This window comes from Artibeus jamaicensis, unplaced genomic scaffold (genome assembly GCF_021234435.1).
Source record: "Artibeus jamaicensis isolate MK-2021 breed Jamaican fruit bat unplaced genomic scaffold, CSHL_Jam_final contig_391, whole genome shotgun sequence".
NCBI classification, from domain to species: Eukaryota; Metazoa; Chordata; class Mammalia; order Chiroptera; family Phyllostomidae; genus Artibeus; species Artibeus jamaicensis.
Window position 1 is genome coordinate 4329082 of NW_026521814.1, and position 27066 is coordinate 4356147.

Consider the following 27066-nt stretch of genomic DNA (forward strand, 5'->3'; position numbering starts at 1 on the left):
CATTATTTCTGCCCTTATTAAGTTAACATTCCAGTAGAAATGATCAACATCAAAAGTAGTCTTTGGAGGAATTGTATAAGATGCTACCAGGTTACAGAGCCCATATATCTAAATGTCAGGTGCTGTTGTGGGAAGCTTTCTACTAGAAATAACTTCTAATCAGTATGCAGAATAGATTGAAGGGAGCCAAAAATGGATTCAGAAAGACCCACTTAGAGGAAACTAATAATCTAGGTTAGACTTGATACATACCTAGACCATGTGGTAATGTGGGGATGCAAAAAAGTTGACTGAATCCAGAGATAGCAGGTAGAACTGTCAGCATTTGGTGTTGAGCCCTATGTGGAAATTTAGGGAAAGATAGAAATTCAAGATTGCATCTTGATTCCTGGCTAGATCATGGGACATTTTATAAGATACAGAGGTGTCAAAGGAGCAGTTTTGTTTAGGGGGAACAGAGGGGTTGATTGAAAAAAAATTTAGTTCAGTTTTATAACTCAAAATCTTTTAGATAATCTTGAAGTGTCAGTGAGACAGATGCATGCGGATGTTGTATAGACAGGCAAGTGTGTAGAGTCCGGAAGAGAGGTCTAGCCTGGAGAGGAGCATTCGAGATCGGTGGGTGCCTGAGTGGTACTTGAGGCCATGTTTGTTGATGAACTCTATTCTACTAGGATGAGTAGAGCAGCAGAGGAGGTGGGGACTGGTTGAGATAGTCTATGCCCTTCTTTTCTAAAAAGAATTACAACATTTCTAAAGATATGAAGAAATTGTTACTCATGAGATACGAAGAAGCCAAGGGATTGGGACCTAGGAAGCAAAGGCAAAAAGAACATAATGGAATGGAGGGGCGTCATCTTTGTCAAATACTGCTGAGCAAGCCAGTCAGATAAGAATTCAAAATTATCTTTTCATTTTTAGTAAAACGACGTAGAGAGTTTTGTCTTCAGAAAGAAAACCACTAGGCTGAGGAAAAGGTAAGCAGCTTTTTAAAGAAGTTTGGCTATGGATGGAGAAAAGATTTGGGACTGAAAGTAGTTAAGGAGGATTGTGGGGTATAAGAAGGTATTCTCACTCTATCTCCCCAAGATAAGAGAGACTTAAGCAAGTTTTTTAAAAAGATTTTGTTTGTTTATTTTTAGAGTGAGGCAGAGGGAGGGAGAAAGAGAGGAGGAGAAACATTGATGTGTGGTTGACTCTCATGCGCCCCCTACTGGAGACCTGGCCCACAACCGTGGCATGTGCCCTGCGTGGGAATGGCAGCCCTTTGGTCCTCAGGCCAGCACTCAATTCACTGAGCCACACCAGCCAGGCCTGAGACTTAAGCAAGTTTATGTTGGTAGGAAGAGGTGAATAGAGTGGGAGATATAAAAGATAAGAGAAGAGAGAGGTTTCTGAAGTATTTTGGAAGAGTAGAATGTGTCCAGAGTATGGATGCAGGGATTGAAAATTTCTTCCATTAAAACAAAAAAGAAAAAGGACAGGTCCCAATGCAGAGAAGTTTGTCAATTTGGGTGTGTGTGTATGTGTGGGGAGGGTAGAGACATGTTCTCTCTTATCTCAGAGACATAGAAAATAAGGTCATCAGTTTGAGGTGGGAGGGAAGAAAGAAGGTTGGAGGTCAGAGAAGCATGGAGAATATTTGAAATCATCTTTGCAGAGTAAGAAATGGAGCTAAGTGGGGAAACACAGGACTGTGTTGAGGGCCCTTGAGACTGGGAAGCAATGCATTCATAACGGTGCCAGCCTGCCAGGGAAAGTGGTTTTCTCCAGGAGGACCTGGCAGGACAACAGATTGCCTCTGTGATCCTCTAGTTTTACTTACTAATAGCAAATCATCTTTAATTTTATCTATTTTTTGTTTGCTTTCAGCATTAAAGGAAAAACGTTTCTTCTTTGAGATGATATGTTTCCGTATTCTCTAGGTTGTAGTGCCCTCACGTGGCCAAACCAGATCATTCACATATGACTGTTTTCACATGGACGCCTTTGAATTGGCTGAGGGTTAAGCACGTGCCATTTTGTTTGGACTAGTAAAAACAAAGTCATTGCTCTAACTAAGGCCCCTTGTAGTGCACAGGTACTTTCTAGCTTAATGCCACACGAGCTATGCACTGTCCTATTTCACTGCAGTTAAACTCATGTTGGTATTTCGTTATGTGTGAGTGATGTGAAAATGTATAATAACAATGAAGAGTGAGAAGGGTTATGAATAGCATCCATTTATTCTTTGAGATTTTTCTAATTGTGTCTAAATTTACATTGATAAAGGTTGTTCTTTTGCATAATTGCAACCGAATCCTTATGCTTTTTATTCAATATAAAGGAAATCATTTCATTATCTGACTTCCAAACATTTTCTTAAAGAGTTTTGTCACATTTCAGAAAAATGAAGGGCATTGACTATTCCACAAAAGCAAAGGGAGGTGGAATGAAGCAAACTAGACATTTGCTATGAGTAGCGTTCTCCACGATTTAGGAGGTCAGGAAAGCAGTTTCCTCACCCTTTACTGTGTATCAGACACATTAAATATATTGTAAAAAAATATTTAACATCTTTTGATCCTCACAGAAATCCTGTAAAATAGTTATATTTTCACTTTTATAGTGTAGTGAACCAAGGCTCAGGGAAATTAACAAGTAATTTGGCCACAGTTACAAATCCAAGAAATGCCAACACTGATACTAGCCATTTTTTCTTACTATTCAGCATTTTATGAACAATTACAGTGTATTTTACACTCCACTTAGAAAGGCTCTTCCTCAACAGAACCTCCTCCTCCCTTCCCCTCTAAAGATAAATAAATAAAAAATCTTTATAAAAAAAAAAAAAGAAAGGCTCTTGTAAAAGACATTTCACCTGGGCAACCCTTAGAGTGGAGATACAGTGCATTTAATTATTCACTTGAATTTTTTTGAATTTTCGTGCTTTATATACATGCTGAACTTGCAGCTGTCGTTGAGTGAGTAGAGTCTGTCATTTAAAAAGTTAAGTTGGTAAATTATTTACTAATGAACCTATTGCTTTATACTTAATCTTTGTAATTACTGAAATGCACCAAATTAGCCTCAAAACAGTTGATGACTTGGCTTGACATGGCCTAGATATGGGGCTGTTGAGTGACAGAAATGGAAAAAACAAACTCATGTAAAAGTATAAGGGCACAAAGGGATAGTGACCAGAGGGGAGAAGGAAGGGAAGTTAAGGGGAAAAAGGGGGAGGGATTTGGAGGAACAAATAGGAAGGACACAGGGACGAGAACTAAGGGGGGTGGAAATGGGAGGGAGGTGGGGAGCAAGGGGCGGGGGAGGCTGGGAAGGGAGAAATAGACAAAAAACTGTACTTGAAAAATAACTAAATAAAATTAATTTAAAAAGAAAAAAAGTATAAGGGCATAACAACTCTAAACCTCATGGTGGCATAAGACATGGCAGTGCATGAGTGCAAGATTTTCTATTGAACTTTGTCTTCCTTGACGACACCCTACTTTATTCAATGTGCTCATTATGTGCACCATTCTTACCAACTGTGTGTTTATGACAATGAGTAATCCTCCGGACTGGACAAAGAATGTGGAGTAAGTAGAAACTTAAATGTATCTTTCAATATTCTCATCCCTTTTTATTTCAAATTGTGTATTTAACAGCTTGAGACTCCAGTTTCTTTAACAAGTCATACTAGCTCCTCCAAACCAGACAAGTTAGACAATGATTCACATTCATTTCAAACATTAATTACCTCTAGGTCCAAGTTTGCAGTGGTGATTCATTTAGTAGCTCAAATTACTGCACTGGTTTGATGGTAAGCATTTGTAGCCCTTTATCTTTCCTGTGAGTCTCACTGTCTTCTGAAGATCAGCGATGACTAATATCCAATGATAAAAATTATACCTAGTTAGTATATTCCTTTTCTCATGGCTATTACTTTTCTGTTTTATTAGTAGATATTTTATGTATCTTAATAACACATATTTTATTGAACACCAATGCATCATTAATCTTTTGGATTAACATCTATTTGCTTCAGTCAGACCAAAAACCAGTGTATTTTAGATAATATCTTCATATAGAAATATATTATTCAGGCCTTCAAATTGATGTAGCAAATACAGTACTCATCTAGTTACACTAGAAGAGAATGTCTTTCAAAATGTAATGTAATGTTTCTTTCTGCTGTAAACCCTGCCTACACTCTAAGTCGTAGAGATCCACAATGTAGAAACCTGTATTTTTTGTCGTTTAAGTTTCTTTTAAGTTATGTCCATATAAGCTACCTACTAAATCTTTAATATGGGCTTGACTATTTTTTTTCTCAGGTACACCTTTACAGGAATTTATACTTTCGAATCACTTATAAAAATACTTGCAAGGGGCTTTTGTTTAGAAGATTTCACATTTCTAAGGGATCCGTGGAATTGGTTGGATTTCACAGTCATTACTTTTGCGTAAGTATTTTAATACATCTTCCATCCTGGAAGAGTGAGTCATTGGTGGGAGTCTACACTGTTTTTCTCCTTGGTGGCTTCCCTTGACAGATCAACCATTTTTTTATAATTATCCTATGAATTTAGAATATTTTTCCTCCAATTAAATGACCTGCTTTGGAGAAGATAGGAACTATCATAGTAATTATATGGCTTTAATTTCAGTTAGCACTGTAAAGTAAGAGTATTCCAAGTAACGGAGATCTTGATTGATGACAATGCCATTTTCCTCTTAATTGGGAAATCTGGTGGCAACACTCATTAAGGTTGAAAAGGTCTTCATGTAAGACCAACAACGTAGGCTTAGATTTCCCTAAATTCTGAATAACTCTGATTTAATTCTACAGGTATGTAACAGAATTTGTAAACCTAGGCAATGTTTCAGCTCTTCGAACTTTCAGAGTCTTGAGAGCTTTGAAAACTATTTCTGTAATTCCAGGTAAGAAGAAACTGGTATAAGGTGGTAGGCCCCTTATATCTCCAACTGTTTCTTGTGTTTTGTCATTGTGTTTGTGTGTGAACTCCCCATTGCAGATATGTGACAGAGTTTGTGGACCTGGGCAATGTCTCAGCGTTGAGAACATTCAGAGTTCTCCGAGCCCTGAAAACAATTTCAGTCATTCCAGGTGAGAGCTGGGTTAAACACCGAGGCTGAGTTGAGCTGCACTTGTGCTACAATCGCAGCTTTTGTGCATAAGCCTTATTGCTTGTCACCTATGGCAAAAAAACTATGTAAAAAAGCAAGAATCAGTACATCACATTTTGGATGGATTTGATTCATTGCTTTTACTAGTTGCTTTCTTTAAAACTGTTATACATCAGCCTTTGAGTTTAACGAGTTTTTGCATGAAGCATTTGCAGTAACAGCCTATCTGGTCTGCATCCTGTAACATCAAGCTTTCCACGCAGAAGCTAAAGTATGAGACATTCAAACTGATGCAAATTTGACCATTGAGGTCAAAAACTGGTAATTTCCTTACCTCCAGGTAAATGAAAGTGCAAAGGATAGCATGAGTATTGCATGGGGCTCAGTTTTCAGATGTCTTCCTTTTCTAACCTATACTCAAGCTTGCAGGATTGGGAGACATACAGCCTTATATAATTACTTGACTTGATGACTTATTACTACTCTATTCACACAGATTTTTCTAAAATCGCTAAGAGGTTAGCAAGTAAGACATCTGCAAATAAAAGCAAAATATTTACAAAAGGTTGATGTCTAAGCATGAATAAAAAAACATTATTTTATTCTAAGGAGTGTTTGGAAGTCCACTTTGGTTCATTTCCATTCACAGTTTTCTAATGAACATACAAGTTCTGCTTTCATTCATTTTCACCAGCTAGCAGGCTTTTCATGAAAATCTTATTCAATCGCAAACATTACACTAATATTCTTGGCATTCTGCATGACATCTTTATTTTCCAGGACAAGCTCATGATGTTTTTGTTGGTAAAGTAGCTATTAAATAGTGTATTTAAATTTCTCCCTCTGATTTTATTTGTAGGCCTGAAGACCATCGTGGGGGCCCTGATCCAGTCGGTGAAGAAGCTCTCCGACGTCATGATTCTGACTGTGTTCTGTCTGAGTGTGTTCGCGCTGATTGGCCTGCAGCTGTTCATGGGCAACCTGCGGAACAAATGCTTGCAATGGCCTCCAGATAATTCTTCCTTTGAGATAAACATCACTTCCTTCTTTAATAACTCATTGGATGGGAATGGTACCACTTTCAATAGGACAGTGAGCATGTTGAACTGGGATGAATATATTGAAGATGAAAGTAAGATACACTCTTTTATCTATTAAGTTGTTTAGTCCTTTAAATATTTAAAAAACACATATTGGAAATTGTTTCCATTTTTATGTGAACCAAATGACTTAGACCAATTTAAGATAAATCAGTACATGTGATGCAGAAATTAAATGATATCTTACTTCTTTCTCTTTATCTGTCAATCAAGATGATAAAAGTTATCGTTTGAAAATGTGTTATCTTTTCCTGAATCCATGTTGAAAGCAACACCATATTAAGCTGTATTTCTTTGGTACGCACTGATCAGGAGTTTTCAATCATCTCAAATAAATCAGTAGTTTGAGCTACTTAGAATTTTATGCTGAAATGGATTGTTATGAAGACGGAGGAAAAATAACTTGACCCTATTTGGTTGACTCAGTCTATGTATTGAGTCCATATCATGTATCTGAAAATAGAGAAATGATTCACCAAGATGAAACTGAATTTGTGTGCTCATCAGAATGTTCAGTAACCCCAATCCAGCTGTTATCTCATTACTGATAGAAAATGTTAACTCAAAACCGACCTCTATAGTATTCTTATTGCAATATTTTCCTTTGGTGTCAGTCATTGTTTTAGATTTGTTTATCAGTATAGTTTGATTTTATTTTTAGGGATGGCCATCAAAATAAATTTATGATACCACATACTTTAGTATAATTTCTTACCTATGAAACCAGCCTCTCCACCACTTGGATTTCCAGGTCCCAGCCTCTCCATGTATGTACAATTAGCTAGTCAACTTCCATTGACCCCTTGATTATCAATACTCCACTTCGGATACTTATTCTGAGGTATCCTTCATGGTTTTCAGAACCATATGAAATTTTATCCCTTCTAGCATTGTATTAATATTTTAAGAGTTAGTATTCTTATGAAGAATACTTATAATGATTTATATTGGGGAGATTAAGATTTGTTGGATAAATGAATAAATAAAACAAATGCTTCCATTATTTATGAGGTTTTACATTTATTAATATTATAATAACTGCACATAAGTATTTTCTCTACTTCTAATTGTTTCCTTCAGATGGATTTTTGTTAATAGAATATTGGGGGGTCAAAGGTACAACCAGGTTAAGGCTATGAAGTCAGGGTCAAATTGCTCTCCAGAGAGTTCAGATCACTCACGAATACTGACTCGTACCATATTTTAAAACCTTTTAGTAGAAGAAATGTGTATCCTCTTGTTTCTAATTAACACAGTAAAATTATAAAGATATCTTTATTAGTATTGGTAGCATGTTACTTATTTTATATAATGTGAAATATTTGTTGATATTTTTACCCATTGTTCTATCAAGCGATAGTATATTTTAAGGAGTTCATTTAAGTTATTAAGTATATTAACACTATTTTGACAAATATATCCTCCAGCTTGTTTTTTATCTCATCAACTTGTTTTTGATGCCTGAGTGATTTTGATTTTTTGGCAATGGCATCATTTTTTAAATTTTTTCTATAGGTTAAGATAGAAAATAAATTTTATTTAGAGGGAATAAAAATATTCACCTAGATATTCTGCACATAAAGCATCCACATATATAATACATATTTAAAGCCTATATATGCTTTATATCATATTAATAAACTTGTTTTTAAATCTTTAAAAATCTAGAATTATTTTGTTGTATATGTTGTGAAGTAAGGATTAAAACTTTTTTTATAAAATCATGACCCAAATTTCCCAAGTTTCTTTGCAACTTATTAAAGTTATATGTAAGGTATTCCATAAAAATAAGGACTAGATACAGTTAGAATATATGTATCTCCAGAGAAAAAGTTTATTTTGTTCATTTGAAAGATAGTAATCAAACCAAAACTCAAAATAAAACACTTATTTACAGCAACATAGAAAGAGCAAATACCTAAGCCCACTTCTTAAAGGAAATTAAGTTAAAATTGGTAGGAGAAAGATGTCCAAATCTATTTGAAATTCAGGCAAACAATATTTGTAAAGTAAACTTTTATTTTCATGAAAGCATTTAGAAGTAAGTAGGCTTACCTTCTCTCACTTTTTTTTTTTTTTTTGCCAGGAAGACAGCTTTAATTTGGCACCTCTTTTTGAAGTATCACAGCAATTTGAATTTCTATTTACAAAATGCTGATGTGAGAATGCTATTATAGTTATTCCCTCCAAAAATTTTAAAATAAATTTTCTAAATATGTTTATTTAAAATCTTATAGTCATCCCTGGTATGGCTCGGTGGATTGAGTGCTGGCCTGTGGACCAAAGGATTGTGGGTTCGATCCCCATGGCACATGCCTGAGTTGCAGGCCAGGACCCAAATTGGGGATGTGTGAGAGGCAACCACACATCGATGTTTCTCTCCCTGTATTTCTCCCTCCTTTCCCCTCTCTCTACAAATAAATAAATAAAATCTTTAAAAAATAAGATAGTATATTCTGATACATATTTTATCATTCAATTTTTATTAAACTATTGTTATTTTGCCAGGTATATTTACCATTTTAGTCATTTCTTTACAGTTAAAAGTTACAAGCTTTATTGTTTAGATACAATGGCTAAAGTGTTTTGAGGGTTTTTGAATGATGACATTCCTCATTCTTTAAATAGGTCACTTTTATTTTTTGGAAGGGCAAAATGATGCTCTGCTTTGCGGCAACAGCTCCGATGCAGGGTAAGTCATGTTTCCTACTGAGTCCGGCCCACAGTGCTCCGTCCGCCTCAGTCACCTGCCACCTCCCACCACCCGACCCTGCTCACCCTTCATTCGAAGCCCTTCATAATTTCCCCTTCATGCTGACTCTCAAAATAGCTAAGTGTGGATTCTCACTTCCTTCACACACTCGTGTGCAGCAATTATTTTTCCATGCTAGGTCACAGCTGATCTTCCAAATTAGTTCACTGGGAGATAAAAAAGCAGAATAGATATACAAAAAACTCAAGTTAGTAGAGTTTTTAAGCATGTACTTTTATAACCATGACATTTTATCTACAGGGTGTAGCAAAGGTAGGTTTACAGAGGTGAGAAGACAAAACTAAGTTTATTCTTGTATTATTATTTATTAATTATTATATTATATTCCTAATGAACAACTGTAAACCTACTTTTGCCCCACCCTGTATGCTAATGTGGTCTCCGTGGTTGACATACGTCCTAGCATATTTTAGCAATAGACTGGAGAGTTTGCACAGGTTCAGATCCTGACTTCACCATATAATGTTATGTCTCCTTGCCTCGTAGTGTCCTTATGTGATAAAGGGGTAAAGTAATAGGGTGGCTGTAAGACCCAAATGGATTAGTGAATGTACAGCTACTATAGCACTCAATAAGTACTTTTCGTTGTTACTTCTACGGAAGATGAAAGTGTGGATATTAGTAACTAATACTTGTAGCAGAATTCTCAGTGGTTAAAGGCTTTGCATTTGGCTCATATGTGAAAAATTGTACTGCCTTTATCTTCAGATCACAGTGATAAGTAAAACATACTGCTTTTAATTCCTTGTCTGTACTGTACTAAATGCTTTACACACAATATCTTATTCAGTGCTTGTACGTTCGTGAGACAGGTTGTGTTATTAGAATTTTCTTACATGTTAGGTGCCTGAAGATCAGCAAGGTTAGGAAACTTGCCCCAGATCACGCAGCCCAGAAATGCCAGGCGCGATACAGAGTCCAGGTCAGCTTAATCATCAGGGTCACGTGACCTCTTCACTGTGCAGAGTCATTTCCTCCTTTCAGGGTCCCCCACTGATCTTTTTCCACCCCTTTTTTCTACTCACACACACTCTTCTTCCTAGCTCTACATATCTTCAGTGAAAATTAGTTTTTTCTCTGTAGACTTATTTTTCTGTTTATGTCCACCAGTCCCTAAAGATATTAATCATGATATGACTGCTTTTATATGGAAATGTGATAAATATAGTAATGTCAATTGTGAGTCACAGAGGAATTCACAAATAGACTTAATAGACTCTGTTATTATGTAAATCAGTCCACATAGTGCTGGGTAAAGTGAGAGAAATCTGCTTTCACTGGTGTTGTATAAAACAGGATTTGACATGTATAAACCAGAAAGACAGACAGCAGCAGACTTGCAGTTACTGACTTCCTCTCTTTGCTTTAACCTAATTTCAGCCAGTGCCCGGAAGGATACATCTGTGTGAAGGCTGGTAGAAACCCCAACTATGGCTACACAAGCTTTGACACTTTCAGTTGGGCCTTCCTGTCCTTGTTTCGTCTTATGACACAAGACTTCTGGGAAAATCTTTATCAATTGGTGAGAACAGATAAAATTATTCTTCTGGGAAGCATGGAATACTGAGATGAAGAGAATTGCTATAAAATACTTTATTACTTAGAATATGAGCTTGTAACATCCTATATAATGTAATAAAATATCTTTTTTATTTTGCAGACATTACGCGCTGCTGGGAAAACGTACATGATATTTTTTGTGCTGGTCATTTTCCTGGGCTCATTCTACCTGATAAACTTGATCCTGGCTGTGGTGGCCATGGCCTACGAGGAACAGAATCAGGCCACCTTGGAAGAGGCAGAGCAGAAAGAGGCTGAATTTCAGCAGATGCTCGAACAACTTAAAAAGCAACAGGAAGAAGCTCAGGTATAGTTAGCAAACATTGAGCTTTTTTGTGTTTATCTCAATTCTCAGACCACACTATTGAGATCAGTGGCATCTGGGAAACTAAATCAGCAGTGGCTAAATTGACATTTGACACGTGTCATATGTTTGGTAAGTGCTAGGAGCCTAATTGGTTATTTGGAGATTAGTGTCTTATTTTGATAACTACCATCAATACTAATGGTGTCAAAACATGGAGATTTATATAATTGCTCGATTGACACTTGTTTCTCCCTGTGACTGTTCACTTACCCATGCTCACAAAGTAGTTAGACCAACATGTCCTCAATCAGGGTTTTCTTAGTCTCAGAAAGAAGAATTAAGTTATAGTTGCTTATTCACTGGTGTCACTAAAGGTGGGAAAGGTCAGAAAACTGCAGTCAAACAGATTATTTTCTAGAGTCTAGAAAGACAAATACCCATTCAGTGTTGATTTTCTATTTGAAGAGTATTTAAATGCAAGTTGGTGGATTGCATAAGGAAAACACTGATGTGTGAACATAGTAAATCACTTACTGTCTGTTATATTTGCTTGACTTAATGGCATCAACTAATTCGATTGCTTATTTTGGGGTTTTTCTTGGATCTTGAATACAGCTCTCTTTTAACACTGAGTATCCCAAATATGGAGTCAAGGCTAGGTAAATAAAATATACTGGGGTTGCAACAACAAAATTGAACACTGCTTCTTTCCAGAAACTGTACTATCATAATTTAGAAATTTATTCAGATGCCATGATCTGGGATTTTCTTATATATACTCTGTAATATGTTTTTGTTGTGCATTTCTTAGCGTAGTGATTTAAATCAAAGAGGAAAAAAGTTCATTAAAATTAAACAATACTTGACATTAAATGTGGTAATTTAGATTGGCACTAAAAGTCATTGTCAAGTGAAAGTGTAATCAATCAGGGTAAAATAGGAAACTTTTCATTCTTAAATTCTTTCCTTCTTAAGATACTGAGAAGTCAGAGAAAAAATAATGTTATGACAGTTAAGAGCCTTCTTCATATAATTACATAATTAGGAAGCATAGTGTGAGACCAGAGCTTGAAGGTTTTGACCAGTCACATGTATTTTCCACCTGTTAATTTTAATTCTTTAATTGGTGTAATGGCAATGTATTGTTGCCCAAAATATGTACCAGAATGGAGCACTGTTTTTCAAGATCATATTCATGATGCTAAAACTAAATTAAGCAGCAACATGGACAGAGTTCCTCAAAGTTTCTGTGCGATCACTGTTGACTTATTGCCCTTCTAGGCAGCAGCTGCAGCAGCCTCTGCTGAGTCGAGAGACTTCAGTGGTGCAGGCGGGATAGGAGTCTTCTCAGAGAGTTCCTCAGTGGCCTCAAAGTTGAGCTCCAAGAGTGAAAAAGAGCTGAAAAACAGAAGGAAGAAAAAGAAACAGAAAGAACAGTCTGGAGAGGGAGAGAAGGAAGACAGAGTCCGCAAGTCTGAATCTGAAGACAGCATTAGAAGGAAAGGTTTCCGTTTTTCCTTAGAAGGAAGCAGGCTGACATATGAAAAGAGGTTTTCTTCTCCACACCAGGTAAAAATACTAGATAACATAAATTGCATTTTCATGCCAGACAATTTTTTAAAGGTATACCAGGATTTGGTAGAAATAAAACTGCCTTCCCCTGGTGGCAGAATGCTTTCTGAATGATAATTCAGAAGTGTTGTGTCGATGAACTCAGAGAATTTGTGAGTTTTACAACTGCTGATGTAAGAAATATCAAAACTTGTAGAGAATTTTTATAAGAGTTAAAGTGAGGATCTATGGGATATTGCAAGTGTATGTTTGCGATATAGTCTTTCCTATAAGTCAGCCTTCAGTCCCTGCTCAGATCATCTGACCTGGGCCTTGAGAACCGAAAGCGCAGAGCCACTTGTACGACCACCAGTCCTATAGGTGACACTGACACTGAGAAATAACAGGGAGCCAACACAGGTGACTGTGCTATTCACTTGCATTTTATTAACACAGCTTTTATTGCAGATTTTATCTAAATGTATACTAACCTAATAACAATACTAATCAGAAATAACATCACATGAGACAACTGGGGGATAACAAACCTGCATCCCAGAGTCTCAGTCCGCAGGCCCAGCAGACAGCATGGTGAGCAAGGGAGCCATCAGTATCTTGCAAGGAATGATGTCTGAAGCCAGGTGGGCAGCTGGGCAGGCAAAGTGCTCAGTCCAGCAGGAAAGTGTCTTTGGCAGCCAATGCCAAGAGAGATCAATGTGGCATGGAATGGCATTCTGAGGTGTGAAGCTCAGCTATCTCAATGGTGGCTTCAGTTATACTCTTGAGAGTCATGTACTCTACCCATCAGAGTCTCTTGATAAGTGTCTTGGCACCCCTGATGACAAGTGTGGCCTTTCCCCAGGAGCTTATCTGTGGGTGGCTCCACTTTGCAGATACAGCTGTTCCGATCACATGTGCATATATCTTAGGTGTATCTCCTCACCAGATGTTTCTATCATAACTTAGGTAGTTTCCCCTTGAACCAAAGCATCATGGCTGACTGGCACCTATCTTAGTTGACATGAGTGATGAAATTTTGTTTTGTAGTGATGCCATTACTTTATACTATAGTAACCAGACCATTGCTATTTTATTGGTCCTGTTCTCAACCGTGGAAAAGCAAGAGCTCACTTGTTTCTGAGAATAATGATTCTGCAGTTTCTTTTATGCACTTGAATTAAGGAAGGAATATAAAGAAGATTACATAAAGGTGGGAGAAAGCAAGGTGGGGATCAGATTATAAGCTTATTAGGTTATGTGCTCTCATGATTTAGAAGGAGGGGTTTGTTACAGCTCAGACCTGCCCAGTTAGAAATGTGTTATCAGGTCAACTCTCCGCTTATATTCCATAGAGACCCTTTCCTTCCACACAAACTTTGGACCCTAGGAAAGCATTTTTAGAGGGCAAATTTCACTGGGTATGGGAAGGTTTGTGGTTTTGAGGTTTTGTTAAAGATTCAAACATCTTGGAATGATTCTCCAGGTAAGAAGTTATCAGCAGGTGTTTCTCTACCCTTCTTAGCTACTGTATCTAAACTAGGTGAACTGAGGGTCTTCTGAGTGGCAGGTTCTTAGAAGAGAACCGTGAATTTTTTCAGACCATCTATGGAGCTATTCCCATCCATGTGCAAACTTCATTTGAAGAGTACTTTTTAGAAAATTTACCAATTACAGTTGACATACAATATTATATTAATTTCAGTTGTATGACCAAGTGATTAGACATTTAAATACCCTACAAAGTGATCACCCCAAAAGATCTAGTACCCATCTGATGCAATATATAGTAGTTACAATATTATTAACTATATTCCTTATGTAGTACTTTATATCCTTATACCTACTCTGTAACTACCAATTTGTATTTCTTAATCTCTTTACCTTTTTCACCCATCTCCCCAATCCTCCTTCCATCTGGCAATTGGCAAAATGTTCTCTGTATCTACAAGTCTGTTTCTGTTTGGCTTGTTCATTTACTTAGATTCCATATGTAAGGGAAATCATCTGGCATTTGTCTTCCTCTCTCTGACTTATTTCACTCAGCACAGTCCCTCTAGCTCAATACAGGTTTTGCAGAAGGCAAGATTTCATTCTTTATTATGGCTGAGTCATATTTCATTGCATATAAGCACCACTTCTCTTTAATCTATTCATCTATTGATGGATGCTTAGGTTGCTGCCATATCGTGGCCATTATAAGTAATGCTGCAATAAACATATGGATGCATATGTCTTTCTGACTTAGTATCTTGGGTTTTTTTAAACAAATACCCAGAAGGGGAATTGCCGGGTCCTTTTTTGTCTCTGGTTATGTAGCCTTTGTTTTAAAGTCTATTACGTATAATATAATTATGGCTACCCAGCTTTTCCCTTACCCCCAACACCCCATTTCTATTTTTATGAAATAACTTTTTCCATCCCTTTACTATCATTCTGTGTGTCTTTCATCTGAAATAAGTCTCTTGTAGACAGCATACGTAGGGCTCTCGTTCTGTTACCCCTTTAGCCATCATATGTCTTTTGATTAGAGCATTTAATCCATTTGCATTTAAAATAATTGCTAATATATATGTGTTTATTGTCATTTCATTATTATGTGTGGGGTACACAGAGACCAGATATTGCTTGCTTGAAACGTTTTAGGAAACTTGGCAGCATGAGCCAAAACAGTGAGGCCATTTATATGGAAAAGCCCTTGGAAATGCTTTGGACGGACCCAAAATTTGGGTGGGGTCTAAGAGAATCACTAGGGCAGGCTAAACTCTGTTAGCAAGATTGATGGGGACTCAGATACAGCACCTGCCTGCCAGCTATGTGAGGGGGAGGGCTTGGCAAAGGAACAATAGCCTCTGCCAACACTTCTGTTTGGGAGAAAACTTCCCCTCCAACTCTTGTTCTAATGCCAAACAATCTGATTCCTCCCTGTATGTCTCTGGCACCTTTCAAGCTGCTGCCCCAGCACTGGAGCTCAGAGTGACTGAATCTGAGTAAGTGGGTGTCTGGGCCCTTTAAAAGGAACTGGAACCACTAGGTCCCTCCATCTCAGCCACGTGGTGACTCAGCCACGGTCACCACTAGTTATAGCTAGAAGTTATAGGGGCTTCTTTACCCAGGACTGGAAGCCTAGGCTGGGAGTTCTGGTGTGGGCCTGGGACCCCTCACTCCTCAGAGAAGACCTCCATCACTGCAATATCTCTCCCAATTATTGAACGCCACATGTGGGTGTGGGTCGAACTCATTTTGTGTCTCAACCCTCCTACCAGTCCTGATGTGGCTTCTTTAAATCCTTGGTTATAGGACTTCTCTGTCTAGCCAGATTTCACATAGTTCTCAATGATGATTTTTCTGTAGTTTAGTTGTTGTTTGGATGTGGTTGTGGCAGGCTTTGAGTGCTGTGTCGACTCTGCCACCCTCTTGACTGGAAACCTCCCAGAGAGTGCATTCTCTGTGCCCCCTTCAAGGGGAACCAAGGCAAACTTTTTCTACAGGTGTAGCCAAAATTCCTATATAGTCACTCACTGAGAAATATTTATGACACTAAATAAATGGTGGTGTTTAATTGTTCTTGATTATTTCTGTCTCATGTTTAACGTGGGACTGCTTTATATACATATTCACGGCATGCCTCGGACTTATGTACCAACACAAACTGTTGAAACTTTGAAATGTAGGGTCTTTAATTGTTTTTGAAATGACCAAGAGAATTATCAGAAATACAGTTTCTCAGAAGACAATTTCACCAGTAGTGAAACCTTAATATCTATATAACAACAATAACAACTAGAACAACAACAGTGATCGCAGTGGTCATGGCCAACACTTACATAGTGCATTGCAACTTGTAATATAAACTCATCTGAACCCCTTACTACAGCCTTGGTAGGTACCATAACCATCATCTCCAGCCTGTAGATATGAAGGGAATGGGTGGACTGGTTTCTTCATTAAGTGCATATTTTATGCTTGGCATTCTTTTTCCACAGTCATAATTAATGCTAGCAGCTCTGCGTAATATTATTTTCACTATTTTTTAGGCTCAGTGAAGTTAAATAATTACCCAATATATAGTTATTAAGGGATGAGGTGGTATTTAAATTTATTCTGACACAGAAACTCCTTCAATTTCTACTCTTTCAGGCCAAAAGAAAGGATATCTCTAAAAATGGGTAACAAAAGCTAATTTCATTTAAAAGATCCATGTATTTAGGGCTATACTTGCTCTTCACACATTTAGTTGTGTATAGAGCCTAATCTTACATTTAATATGTGTGAATATCTTATAGGTCAGTCTGATTTATTCCAAGTTCAAATAACATTATGAAATAAATTAAAGGATCAGTGGGTTTAAGCTAATATTTAAAATAGAATTTGTTCTTAAGTAAATACCAACATTTACTCATTCTCGTTCATATTGTTGTCATAGTCACTGTGATGCCGTTGGCGGAGACATTAATCTTAATAAATGTTAGTTCTTTAAAAACCAAATCCTCTTTTTATACCATTGGCCACTTTGAAAAGAAGGAAGGGGCAGGAAGAGCTGGGGAGCAGGAGGCAGGGGCAAAGGCAGATTATATGAGGTAACATTTCCTAAATTTGAAACTGGAAATTAACAGTTACCACAGGGTCTCTCTAGTTGGCTTTATTTTGAATCCAGTAAAACTAATTATTGGAAAAATAGTTAAACCTGAAAAGCTTAGATTCTGTCCTGCCTCTTTCTGCAAATATTTGCTCACAGATAACAACATTTTCCAAGTACTGTCTTCTTCATACCTTTATTTCCCAGCTAGTTGGGCATTGCAAGCGATCATTGTCTTATACAACTTGAAATGTCTGACTCTAATTGATGTTTGTTTCTTAAGTGGTATATATATTTTTTTTAAAAAAAGAGAGAAAGACTTTTTTACCCTGATAAAGAAATAGTCAAACAAATAGCTAAGAAAAGAGAGAGGTAAATGGAGAGAGAGTGAGACAGAGAGAAGATAGAGGGAGGAAAACAGAGAAAGAATGAGGGATGGGGAGGGGAGGGGGAGGGAAGAGAGTGGAAAGGAGGAGGGACAGAGGGAAATAGAGAATCTTGAATTCACTCTAATCCCATGTTGCTAGTTCCTGGAAGTAATACTAAAAATATCAAGCTAATTAGGAGTTCCTAACCTGGGCACAATGATGAAAGGTCCGTTGCTTTTGTTAGATTTTTCAAAAGTCCAAGACTCCAAAGTATTAACAGCTATTGTTTGACATAATGAAAACGCACTTTAGTGTTAGTGTTAGTAATCATTTCTAATCTCATTTTGAAAAAAAATAATGTTGCTTTTACTGCAAGATTATAAATTTCTCAATAGAGTAGGTGAATTGTTTAAAATATTTCTTGGGCTTATTAGTATAAAATAAGGGAGAGAAGGAGGTCAAGTGTTCAATCTCTAATCGAGTCTTAAGAAAATCTGGATGTCTTATTTTGAAAGCTTTTAAAATACAGTTAACCTTCTTAAGTTATTATTTTCCTCCCTGTTTTACAATAAACCACAAAGTTTTGTGTATTAGAGATTCATTTAGCATGGCAGATTTTTCTTCTTTTTAAATTTATTTATTTAATTGTTGTTCAACTGCAGTTTTCTGTTTTTTACTCCCATCTCAGCCCACCCCCACCCCAGTGCTCCCCAGCTCCTCCCCATTTCTACCCCCCTTAGATTTTGCCCATGTGTCCTTTATACTAGTTCCTATAAATCCTTCCCCTTCCTCCCTGGAATTCCCTCCCCTCTCCTCTCTGGTCACTGTCAACCTGTTCTCTATTTCAGTGTCTTTGGTTATATTTTGCTTGCTAATTTGTTCTGTTATTTAGCTTCCTGTTAAAGGTGAGATCATACGGTATTTGTCTTTCACTGCCTGGCTTATTTCATTCAGCATAATGCTTTCCAGTTCCATCTATGCTGTTGCAGAGGGTAGTAGCTCCTTCTTTCTTTCTGCTGCATAGAATTCCATTGTGTAAATGTACCATAGTTTTTGGATCCATTCATTTACCGATGGGCACCTAGGTTGCTTCCATCTCTTGGCTATTGTAAATTGTGCTGCTATGAACACTGGTGTGCATAGTGTTTCAGGATTCTTAGGATATGCTCCTAGCAGTGGAATTGCTGGGTCAAAAGGCAGACTCATTTTGAGTTTTCTTAGAAAATTCCATACTGTTTTCCATAATGGTTGTACGAGACTGCAATCCCACCCACAGTGAACTAGGGTCCCCTTTTCCCCACAACCTCTCCAACATTTGTTGTTTGTTGCTTTGTTTATGATGGCCATTCTGACCGGTGTAAAGTGGTATCTCATTGTGGTCTTAATTTGCATCTCTCTGATAGCTAGCGATGTTGAGCATTTTTTCATGTGTCTCTGGATTCTCTGTAGGTCCTCCTTGGAGAAGTATCTATTCAAGTCCTTTGCCCACTTTTTAATTGGGTTGCTTGTCTTCTTAAAGTAGAGTCATGTGAGTTCTTTGTATATTTGGAGATTAAAATTTTGTCTGAGGTATCATTGGCAAATATGTTTTTCCATACAGTTGGTTGTCTTTTTAATTTAATACTGTTTTCTTTAGCCATGCAGAAGCTCTTTATTTTGATGAGATCCCATTTGTTTATTCTTTGTTTTATGCCCCTTGCTGTAGGGGACATATCAGTAAAAATGTTGCTGTGTGAAATCTGAGATTTTCCTGCCAATGTTCTCCTCTAGGACTTTAATGGTGTCACGGCTTATATTTAAGTCTTTTATCCACCTTGAATTTATTTTGGTGTATGATATAAGTTGGTACTCAAGTTTCATTTTTTTGCATGTAGCTGTCCAGTTCTCCCAACACCATTTGTTGAAGAGGCTGTCTTTACTCCATTTTATGTTACTGCCCCCTTTGTCAAATATTAATTGACTGTAAGAGTTGGGTTGATTTCTGGGCTCTCCGTTCTGTTCCATTGGTCTATGTGCCTGTTTTTATGCCAGTACCAGGCTGTTTTGATTACAGTGGCTTTGTAATACAGTTTGGTATCAGGTATTGTGATCCCTCCTACTTTGTTCTTCTTTCTCAAAATTGTAGCTGCTATTCTGGGTCATTTATGGTTCCATATAAATTTTTGAAGTGTTTGTTCTATCTCTATGAAATACATCATTGGTACTTTAATAGGTATTGTATTGAATCTATGAATTGCTTTGGGTAGTATGGGCATTTTGATGATGCTAATTCTTCCAATCCATGAACACAGTATATGTTTCCATTTGTTTGTATCTTCCTTGATTTCTTTCTTCAGTGTTGTGTAGTTTTCTTCATATCGTGTTTTACCTCCTCGGTTAGATTTATTCCTAGGTATTTTATATTTCTTTTTGCTATTTTGAATGGGATTTTTTTCTTGATTTCTGCTTCTGCTGCTTCATTTTTAGTATACAAAAATGTGTTAGATTTCTGGATATTGAATTTGTAATCTGCTGTTTTGCCAAATTCATTTATTAGGTCAAGCAGTTTTTGGGTAGAGTCTATAGGATTTTCCATGTACACTATCATGTCATCTGCAAACAGTGACAATTTTGTTTCCTCCTTTCTGATTTGGATGCCTTTTATTTCCTTTTCTTGTCTGATCTTTGTGGCCAAAACTTCCAATAATATATTGAATAGAAGTGGTGAAAGTGGAAAACCTCGTCTTGCTTCTGATCTTAGTAGAAAAGCTTTTAGTTTTTGCCCATTGAGTATGATTTTGGCTGTAGGTCTCTCATATATGGCCTTTATTATGTTAAGGGAGGCTCCTTCTACTTTCCTGAGTGTTTTTTTTTATCATAAATGGGTGCCGTACCTTATCAAAAGCTTTTTCCGCATCTATTGATTTGATCATGTGATTTTTGTGTTTGCTTTTGTTTATGTGTTGTATTACATTTACTGATTTGTGAATATTGAACCATCCTTGCATTCCTGAGATGAATCCCACTTGGTCATGGTGTATAATCTTTTTAATGTATTGTTGGATGCAATTTGCCAATATTTTGTTGAGGATTTTAGCATCTATGTTCATCAGTGATATTGGCCTGAAGATTTCTTTCTTTGTTGTGTCTTTATCTGGTTTTGGAATTAGGATGATGCTGGCTTCATAAAAAGAGTTTGAGAGTCTCCCATCATTTTCAATTTTTTGGAATAATCTGTGAAGAATATGGGTTAGCTCTTCCTTAAATGCTTTGTAGAATTCTCCTGTGAAACCATCTGGTCCAGGGCTTTTTTGTGATGGCAGTTTTTTGATTCGTGCTTCAATTTCATCTGCTATTATTGGTCTGTTCAGGCTTTTTTCTTCTTCTTCATTGAGTTTTGGAAGCTTATATTTTTCTAGAAATTTTTCCATTTCACCTAAGTTTTCAAATTTCTTGGCATACAGTTCTTCATAGGAATTTCTTACAATCCTTTGTATTTCTATGGTGTCAGTTGTAATCTCTCCTCTTTCATTTCTGATTGTGTTTATTTGGGTTCTCTCTCTTCTTTTCTTGATGAGCCTACCTAAAGGCTTGTCTATTTTGTTTATATTTTTTAAAAAAAACAGCTTCTGAATTCATTGATCCTTAGAATTGTGCTTTTAGTCTCTATGTCATTTAATTCTGCTCTGATCTTGGTTACTTCCTTTTTCTACTTGCTCTGGCTTCGTTTGTTGTTGTTCCTCGAGTGCTTGTAGGGGTAGGGTTAGGTTGTTTGTTTGAAATGTTTTTATCTTTTTTAGGTAGGCCTGTATCGCTATGAACTTCCCTCTCAGGTCTGCCTTCGCTGTGTCCCATAAGTTTTGGATTGTTGGGAGTTCATTTTTATTTGTTTCCTGAAACTTTTTGATTTCTTTTTTAATCTCATTCTTGACCCACTCATTATTTAATAGCATGCTATTCAATCTCCATGAGTTTGAGTGTTTTTGAGTTTTTTCTTTGAGGTTGGTTTCCAGTTTCAGTCCCTTGTGGTCGGAGAAAGTGCTTGGTATGATTTCAATTTTCTTGAATTTGTTGAGGGTCATTTTGTGTTCTATCATGTGGTCTATCTTTGAAAATATTCCATGTGCATTTGAAAAGAATGTGTATTTAGCTTCTTTGGGATGAAGGGCTCTATATATATCAGTTAAGTTTATTTTATCCAGGGCATTGTTCAATGCCACAATATCTTTGCTGGTATTTTGTTTGGAAGATCTGTCCATTTTTGACAGTGGGGTGTTAAAATTCCCTACTATAATTGTGTTGCTGTCGCTATCTTTCTTGAAGTCCTCTAAGATTTTCTTTATATAGTTAGATGCTCCTATGTTGGGTGCATATTTATTTATGACGTTTATGTGTTCTGGGTGGATTCTTCCCTTGAGTAATATGAAGTGACCTTCTGGGTCTCTCTTTATGGCCCTTTTTTTTAAGTCTATTCTGTCTGATATGAGTATTGTACCCCAGCTTTTTTCTTCCTGTTTGTTTGCTTGGAAAATTTGTTTCCAGCCCTTCACTCTTAGTCTGTGTAGGTCTTTTGTACTGAGGTGGGTCTCTTGTAGGCAGCATATGTGTGAGTCATGCTTTCTTATCCATTGAGCTATTCTATGTCTTTTGATTGGAGCATTTAATCCATTTACATTTAATGATATTATTGATAGGTACTTATTCATTGCCATTTTTGTTCCTGTGCTCCTGTCTGTCTCTCTCTTTCTCTTCCTTTCCTTAAAGCAGTTCTTTTAGCATCTCTTGCAGAGCTGGTTTGGTGGAGGTGTATTCTTTTAGACTTCTTTTGTCTTGGAAGCTCTTTATTTGGCCTTCTATCTTGATTGAGAGCCTTGCTGGGTAAAGTAGCCTTGGTTGCAGGCCTCTGGTTCTCATTACTTGGAATATTTCTTGCCGTTCTCTTCTTGCTTGAAGCATTTCCATTGAGAAGTCAGCAGCTAACCTTTGGGGCTCCCTTGTATGTTACTCCCTTTTCTCCCTTGCTGCCTTTAAGATTCTCTCTTTATCTTGTAATTTTGCCATTTTAATGATGCGTCTTGAAGTGGGCCTCTTTGGGTTCTTCTTGATTGGGACTCTCTGTGGTTCCTGGATTTGTGTGACTTTTTCTCTCATCAAATTAGGGAAGTTTTCCCTCATTAATTTTTCATATAGATTTTCTATTCCTTGCTCTTCTTCTTCTCCTTCTGGTATCCTTATTATTCAGACATTACATTTCATATTGTCTTATATTTCTCTTAATCCCTCTTCATTCTTTCTGAGCCTCTTTTCTGTTTGTTGTTCTTTCTGGGTGTATTTTTCTACTTTGTCCTCCAACTCACTGATCCGATCTTCTACTTCATTGATCCTGCTTTTGATACTTTCTACTGTGTTCTTCAATTCAGAAGTTGTATTCTTCATTTCCTCTTTGCCCTTGTTTATAGTTTCTATTTCCTTTTTCACGTTGATATATTTTGCAGTGAGTTCCTTGTAGTCCTCCTGTAGTTTCTGGTAACTGATTCTGAGCTCTTTGAACTTCCTGATAACCAGTGCTTTGAATTCAACGTCTGATAGTGGACTTGCCTCTATTTCATCTAACATTCTTTCTGAGACTTTCTCCTTTCCTTTCATTTGGGGAATATTTCTTTGTCTTCTCATTGTTTGTGAGACTCTCTTTGTTGGCTTCAGTTTCTTAAATTGATTTGTTCTGGCTTCTTGGGTTTATGGTGTGAACTTCTGTGGTATAATACCTGTGAGCTTTGGTGGTATAGTCTCCTTGATCTCCCAAGCTCACTTGTCTTGGGCTGTCATTTAAGTTGGCTCTGTGTTTGTCTTTGGGTTTTGGTTGTTTTGGGGTCTTTCTTTGTGGGTCCTTCCCACCAACTGGTTAACTGATGGTACCTGTGTCCACCACCTGTTTTAATTTGTTGTACTGGTGAGGGAAGGTTGTGTTGAAGCTAGTTCTTCCATGTGCACAAGGTTTTGAGGATTCTCTTTTGCTCTTGTTCAGTTGTTTGTACTGGGTAGGTTTCTTCACTATTTAGTTGTATTTCCAGATAGGTCTTGGCTTGAGGTTTGTGTGGTTTCTACTCCCTTCTTCACCTTCTTCTGTTGTTATCAGTTGGTGGGTCCTTTGTTGTTGGGTTTCCTCTTCCCGTTGGGATCCTGGTGTTCTCCACTTCCACCTAATCCTGTGTGTGTGTGTGTGTGTGTGTGTGTGTGTGTGTGTGTGATCAGTTGGAGAGGGAGGCAAAATGGTTCATGATAGCAGGAGAGTATTTTATGATATTTACAGTCACAACTGGTAGGGAAGAGATAGGAGATCTTTAGGCTATGTATAGTATTAACTGTAATCCTCAACCCCACTAGCCACTTTTAAAAAAGGATGGACAGAAGATAAGACTCTTGTTGGGGAGGGAAGGCTTGTGAGTTGGATCTAGAAAGCAGTGAGGTGGTGGGAGGTCAGATTCTGAGGTAAGGTGAGAGTAAAGGATAGTAAATAGGTGTAGCGTTTGAGAGAATAGAGTCAACCACTACAGCAATAGAGTTCAGAAAACTGTGAAGTGGGCTAAGATCCAGGAGGTGTGTTGTGAAGTATTTACAGTTGTATAAAATAGCTATTATTTACAATAATATTAGAGCAACAATTATATGATAGAGTCTATGTGATATGGATAACATGAATAGGGGCCATAGAACTTTGAGTAGTGTGCTAAAGGAACCCAAGTGATGTGAAGTATAGAAAATTAGCAATACACTGTGAAAGAGAGAACAGGGGAAACCTGTCAAATGATACAATATAACCAGCTAGGGCAGGGAAGTTTATACAGAAAGAGGAGGAATACAAAGATACTATTAAAATATAAAAGATGTGAGAATAATGAAAAAAATAATAATATACAAGTATGCAGCAACTTGTGGCTTCTCTGCTATAGCAAAGTGAAATTTGTCTCTCTGTCCCTACTGTTGGGATGTCCCCTCTTTTGCTCCAACTCTGGTCTTTTCAAAGATCCAAGTTGTTTGTGTCACTTGTGGGTAAAAGAAAAAAAAGGCAGGAGAAGGGAGGAAGAAGCGATAAGTTTGGAAAGAAAGGAAGAAGGTATAAAACAAGAAAGAAGAAAAGAGAGGGGAAAGGTATTGAAAGATAAAACAATAATAAAATTTAAAAGATAAAAGATTACTTTAAAAAGCACCAAAAAACCCAGAAAAAAAAATCTCTCGTTGGTTTCAAACTGGCCAAAAGGGCCTCAATGGCTGCAGCAGGCTGAGGAGCGATCGGTGTGGTCTCTCCACGTGTGCTCTCTCTCCCAGGAGCTAATCTGGCACCTCTCCCCAGCACCCCACGAAGGGGATCTACCTCCTCTTCAGAGCACTCTTTACCTGGGGGTCATTGCCCTAGGCTGGTGTGCGGTTCGGGCAAGGGCATGCACACCAACCAGGCTGCCCGGGTCCCGCCAGTTCGGGTGCAGACCCTTCCCAGTTCTGTGGGAGAACTCTAGGCCTTCCGCCCAACCTCAGGATCATTGCCAGGCTGGATGGGGAGCAAGTCAAGCGGCTGTTGCAAGAGAATCCTTCAGTTTACTTTCCAAAAAATTTCTCCTTAAGAAAACCTGCCTTTCACCACAGTCCAATCCCCCAAACAGACTGGTGACTATTGGAGTCAGAGCCCGACACTGCGCCTCTCAATTCTCTTGGGCTGGTGCCCACAGACTCCGTGGTTGGTCATGGCCCTTTGTCCTTATTGCCCCTCTCTGCAAACTCAAGCAAACAGGCCTCTCGCGGCGCCCAACCTTGCTTGGTGGGGGAGGGAGGGAGCTGATGACCCCGCTTTCTCCCAAGGACCCAGCAGCAGGCCAGGGGCTCCCAAAGAGTCCACTGTAGACCCAGAGGTGCTGGTCAGGGGCCCAGACTGCCACCGCTCCTGTCTCTGCTCTGGTCCCTGAGACCCTACTATCCTGCAGCCGTCTCCTTACCATCTGGTTTTTGAGTGTCTGCTACAATTTCTGGTCTCTTATTTTCATATATGCTGGGAACTGTTGGCCATTTGTGCTGCTTCTCCATAGATTGGCCAGGATTTTCTCCCATGTGTACGGGGGAAATGGAATCCGCCCCATTCTATTCTGTCAGCATCTCCTTATGGCAGATTTTTCTTACTGACCATCCTTTATTTATGGCACAGCATTTGATTGTAATGGATTTACATAACTAATGTAAGCAATAGAAACAGATAGGACAGTTATTTTTCACATAGCTATCACGTGTGAATTATGCTCTTATATGGCATAATTCACCTTTGAACCTTGAGAAATCTTATGTGCAACTTTTAACTTAATTTCCTCTAACACTTCTATTGCCTCCAATTGAGTTGGGTACTGGTTATTTACAATATAAACTCTTACTAAAAGTGATACATGTAAGTAATTTCTACTTTATTTCTTATTGCCAAACATTTCTTGTCTACCTTTCTTTTTGACCAATGACAACCAGTAGGTTACAAATCCTGTAGCTGTTATGTTCTTATAGCTGATTCAAAGTCCCTTGTGAAGAGAGAGACATGAAGGAAATCAAGTAGTCTAAGACAGACTTAAAAAATGATTAGTTATAGGGAAAACAATAAATCTTACTTGATAATAAGATGAAAAAACCATGGAAATAAGAAAAGAAGAAATGACTTCTGTTGGGGGACTGTATCAGTCTTCTTAGATGTTCTTCTTTCTATAAATAGTGATAGGATCACATAGCATAAGACAGTGTTTAAAGTTTATAGACAATTACAAATTTTATAGGCATTATTGATAAGAATTGCTCTTTAGTGTAAAATAAAATTTAAAACATACTGGTCAGGAAATTAAAAAAAATAGGTATAAATAATAATTTTAGGTAGCTTTAAATCCTTTCAAGAGAAAATTCAAACCAATAGTATTTAAATGACAATATTAATATTATTTCTATTAGTAGTCATAAGAATCCAACTAATTTTCATAGGAATCCAACTCCAGCCTTGTTTAATTAAAAAAACAAAAGAACTTTTTTAGATCATAAAATAGCATCTGTGGGTAGTTATAGTCATGGCTGGACCCAAGTGCTCAAAACGTATTATTATGACCAAATATTTCTCCATACCTCAGCCCAGGTTCCTCCAGTGTGGTGGCAAGATGACCACTGCAGCTCCACACTTATGTTCAATATTTTTACCAACTCTAATTTAAAATGACCTTTTTCTGCCAATTATGAAAGAAAGAGGTGGCTGTCACTAGACCATCTTTAACCCATTCTCTGTAGTCAGGTACAGAATACACCCATTGGCTATGCCTGGGTCAGCGTCTTGTCTCAGCCTCATTTCTCAAGGATAATCAGGGTACTGTCAACAAAAGAAAGAGAAATAGATATTAGATAAACAAAAACAAGTGTTCACTACAGGGAAGTTATCAAAGCAGAGTAGTAATAAACAAGAAGCGATTCATTGTGTTTAGTGCTGCTGTGCTTAAGAATCCAGTAAACTGCACAATGGCTGTGACAATGTAGCCATTTAGAAAATTTTTAAATGGCTGTGACCAGATACTTACTGAAAACCAGGTTTTTGTAAATATGGTGTTCTTCAGATTTCTTAAGATAGAGTGAAAGTCAGGGAATGAATCATACACTTCTTTCAGCTTAATTTGTTTAATTTATTCATGAAGACATAAAATATGCAAAGAGCAAGGAAG

The 27066-nt window shown here is 37.5% G+C and overlaps 1 protein-coding gene across 1 annotated transcript in view; it reads left to right on the top strand.

Annotated features, from left to right (window-relative positions):
• LOC119047636 (sodium channel protein type 2 subunit alpha) overlaps positions 1 to 27066 on the top strand; it is a 100763-nt gene that overhangs the window by 9758 nt on the left and 63939 nt on the right. Inside the window, exons 4-11 of the mRNA XM_037143078.2 lie at positions 3489 to 3578; positions 4317 to 4445; positions 5019 to 5110; positions 5990 to 6262; positions 8859 to 8922; positions 10384 to 10525; positions 10664 to 10870; positions 12152 to 12439. Coding sequence (XP_036998973.2) covers positions 3489 to 3578; positions 4317 to 4445; positions 5019 to 5110; positions 5990 to 6262; positions 8859 to 8922; positions 10384 to 10525; positions 10664 to 10870; positions 12152 to 12439 — 1285 coding nt within the window. The remainder of the gene's footprint in view (positions 1 to 3488; positions 3579 to 4316; positions 4446 to 5018; positions 5111 to 5989; positions 6263 to 8858; positions 8923 to 10383; positions 10526 to 10663; positions 10871 to 12151; positions 12440 to 27066) is intronic.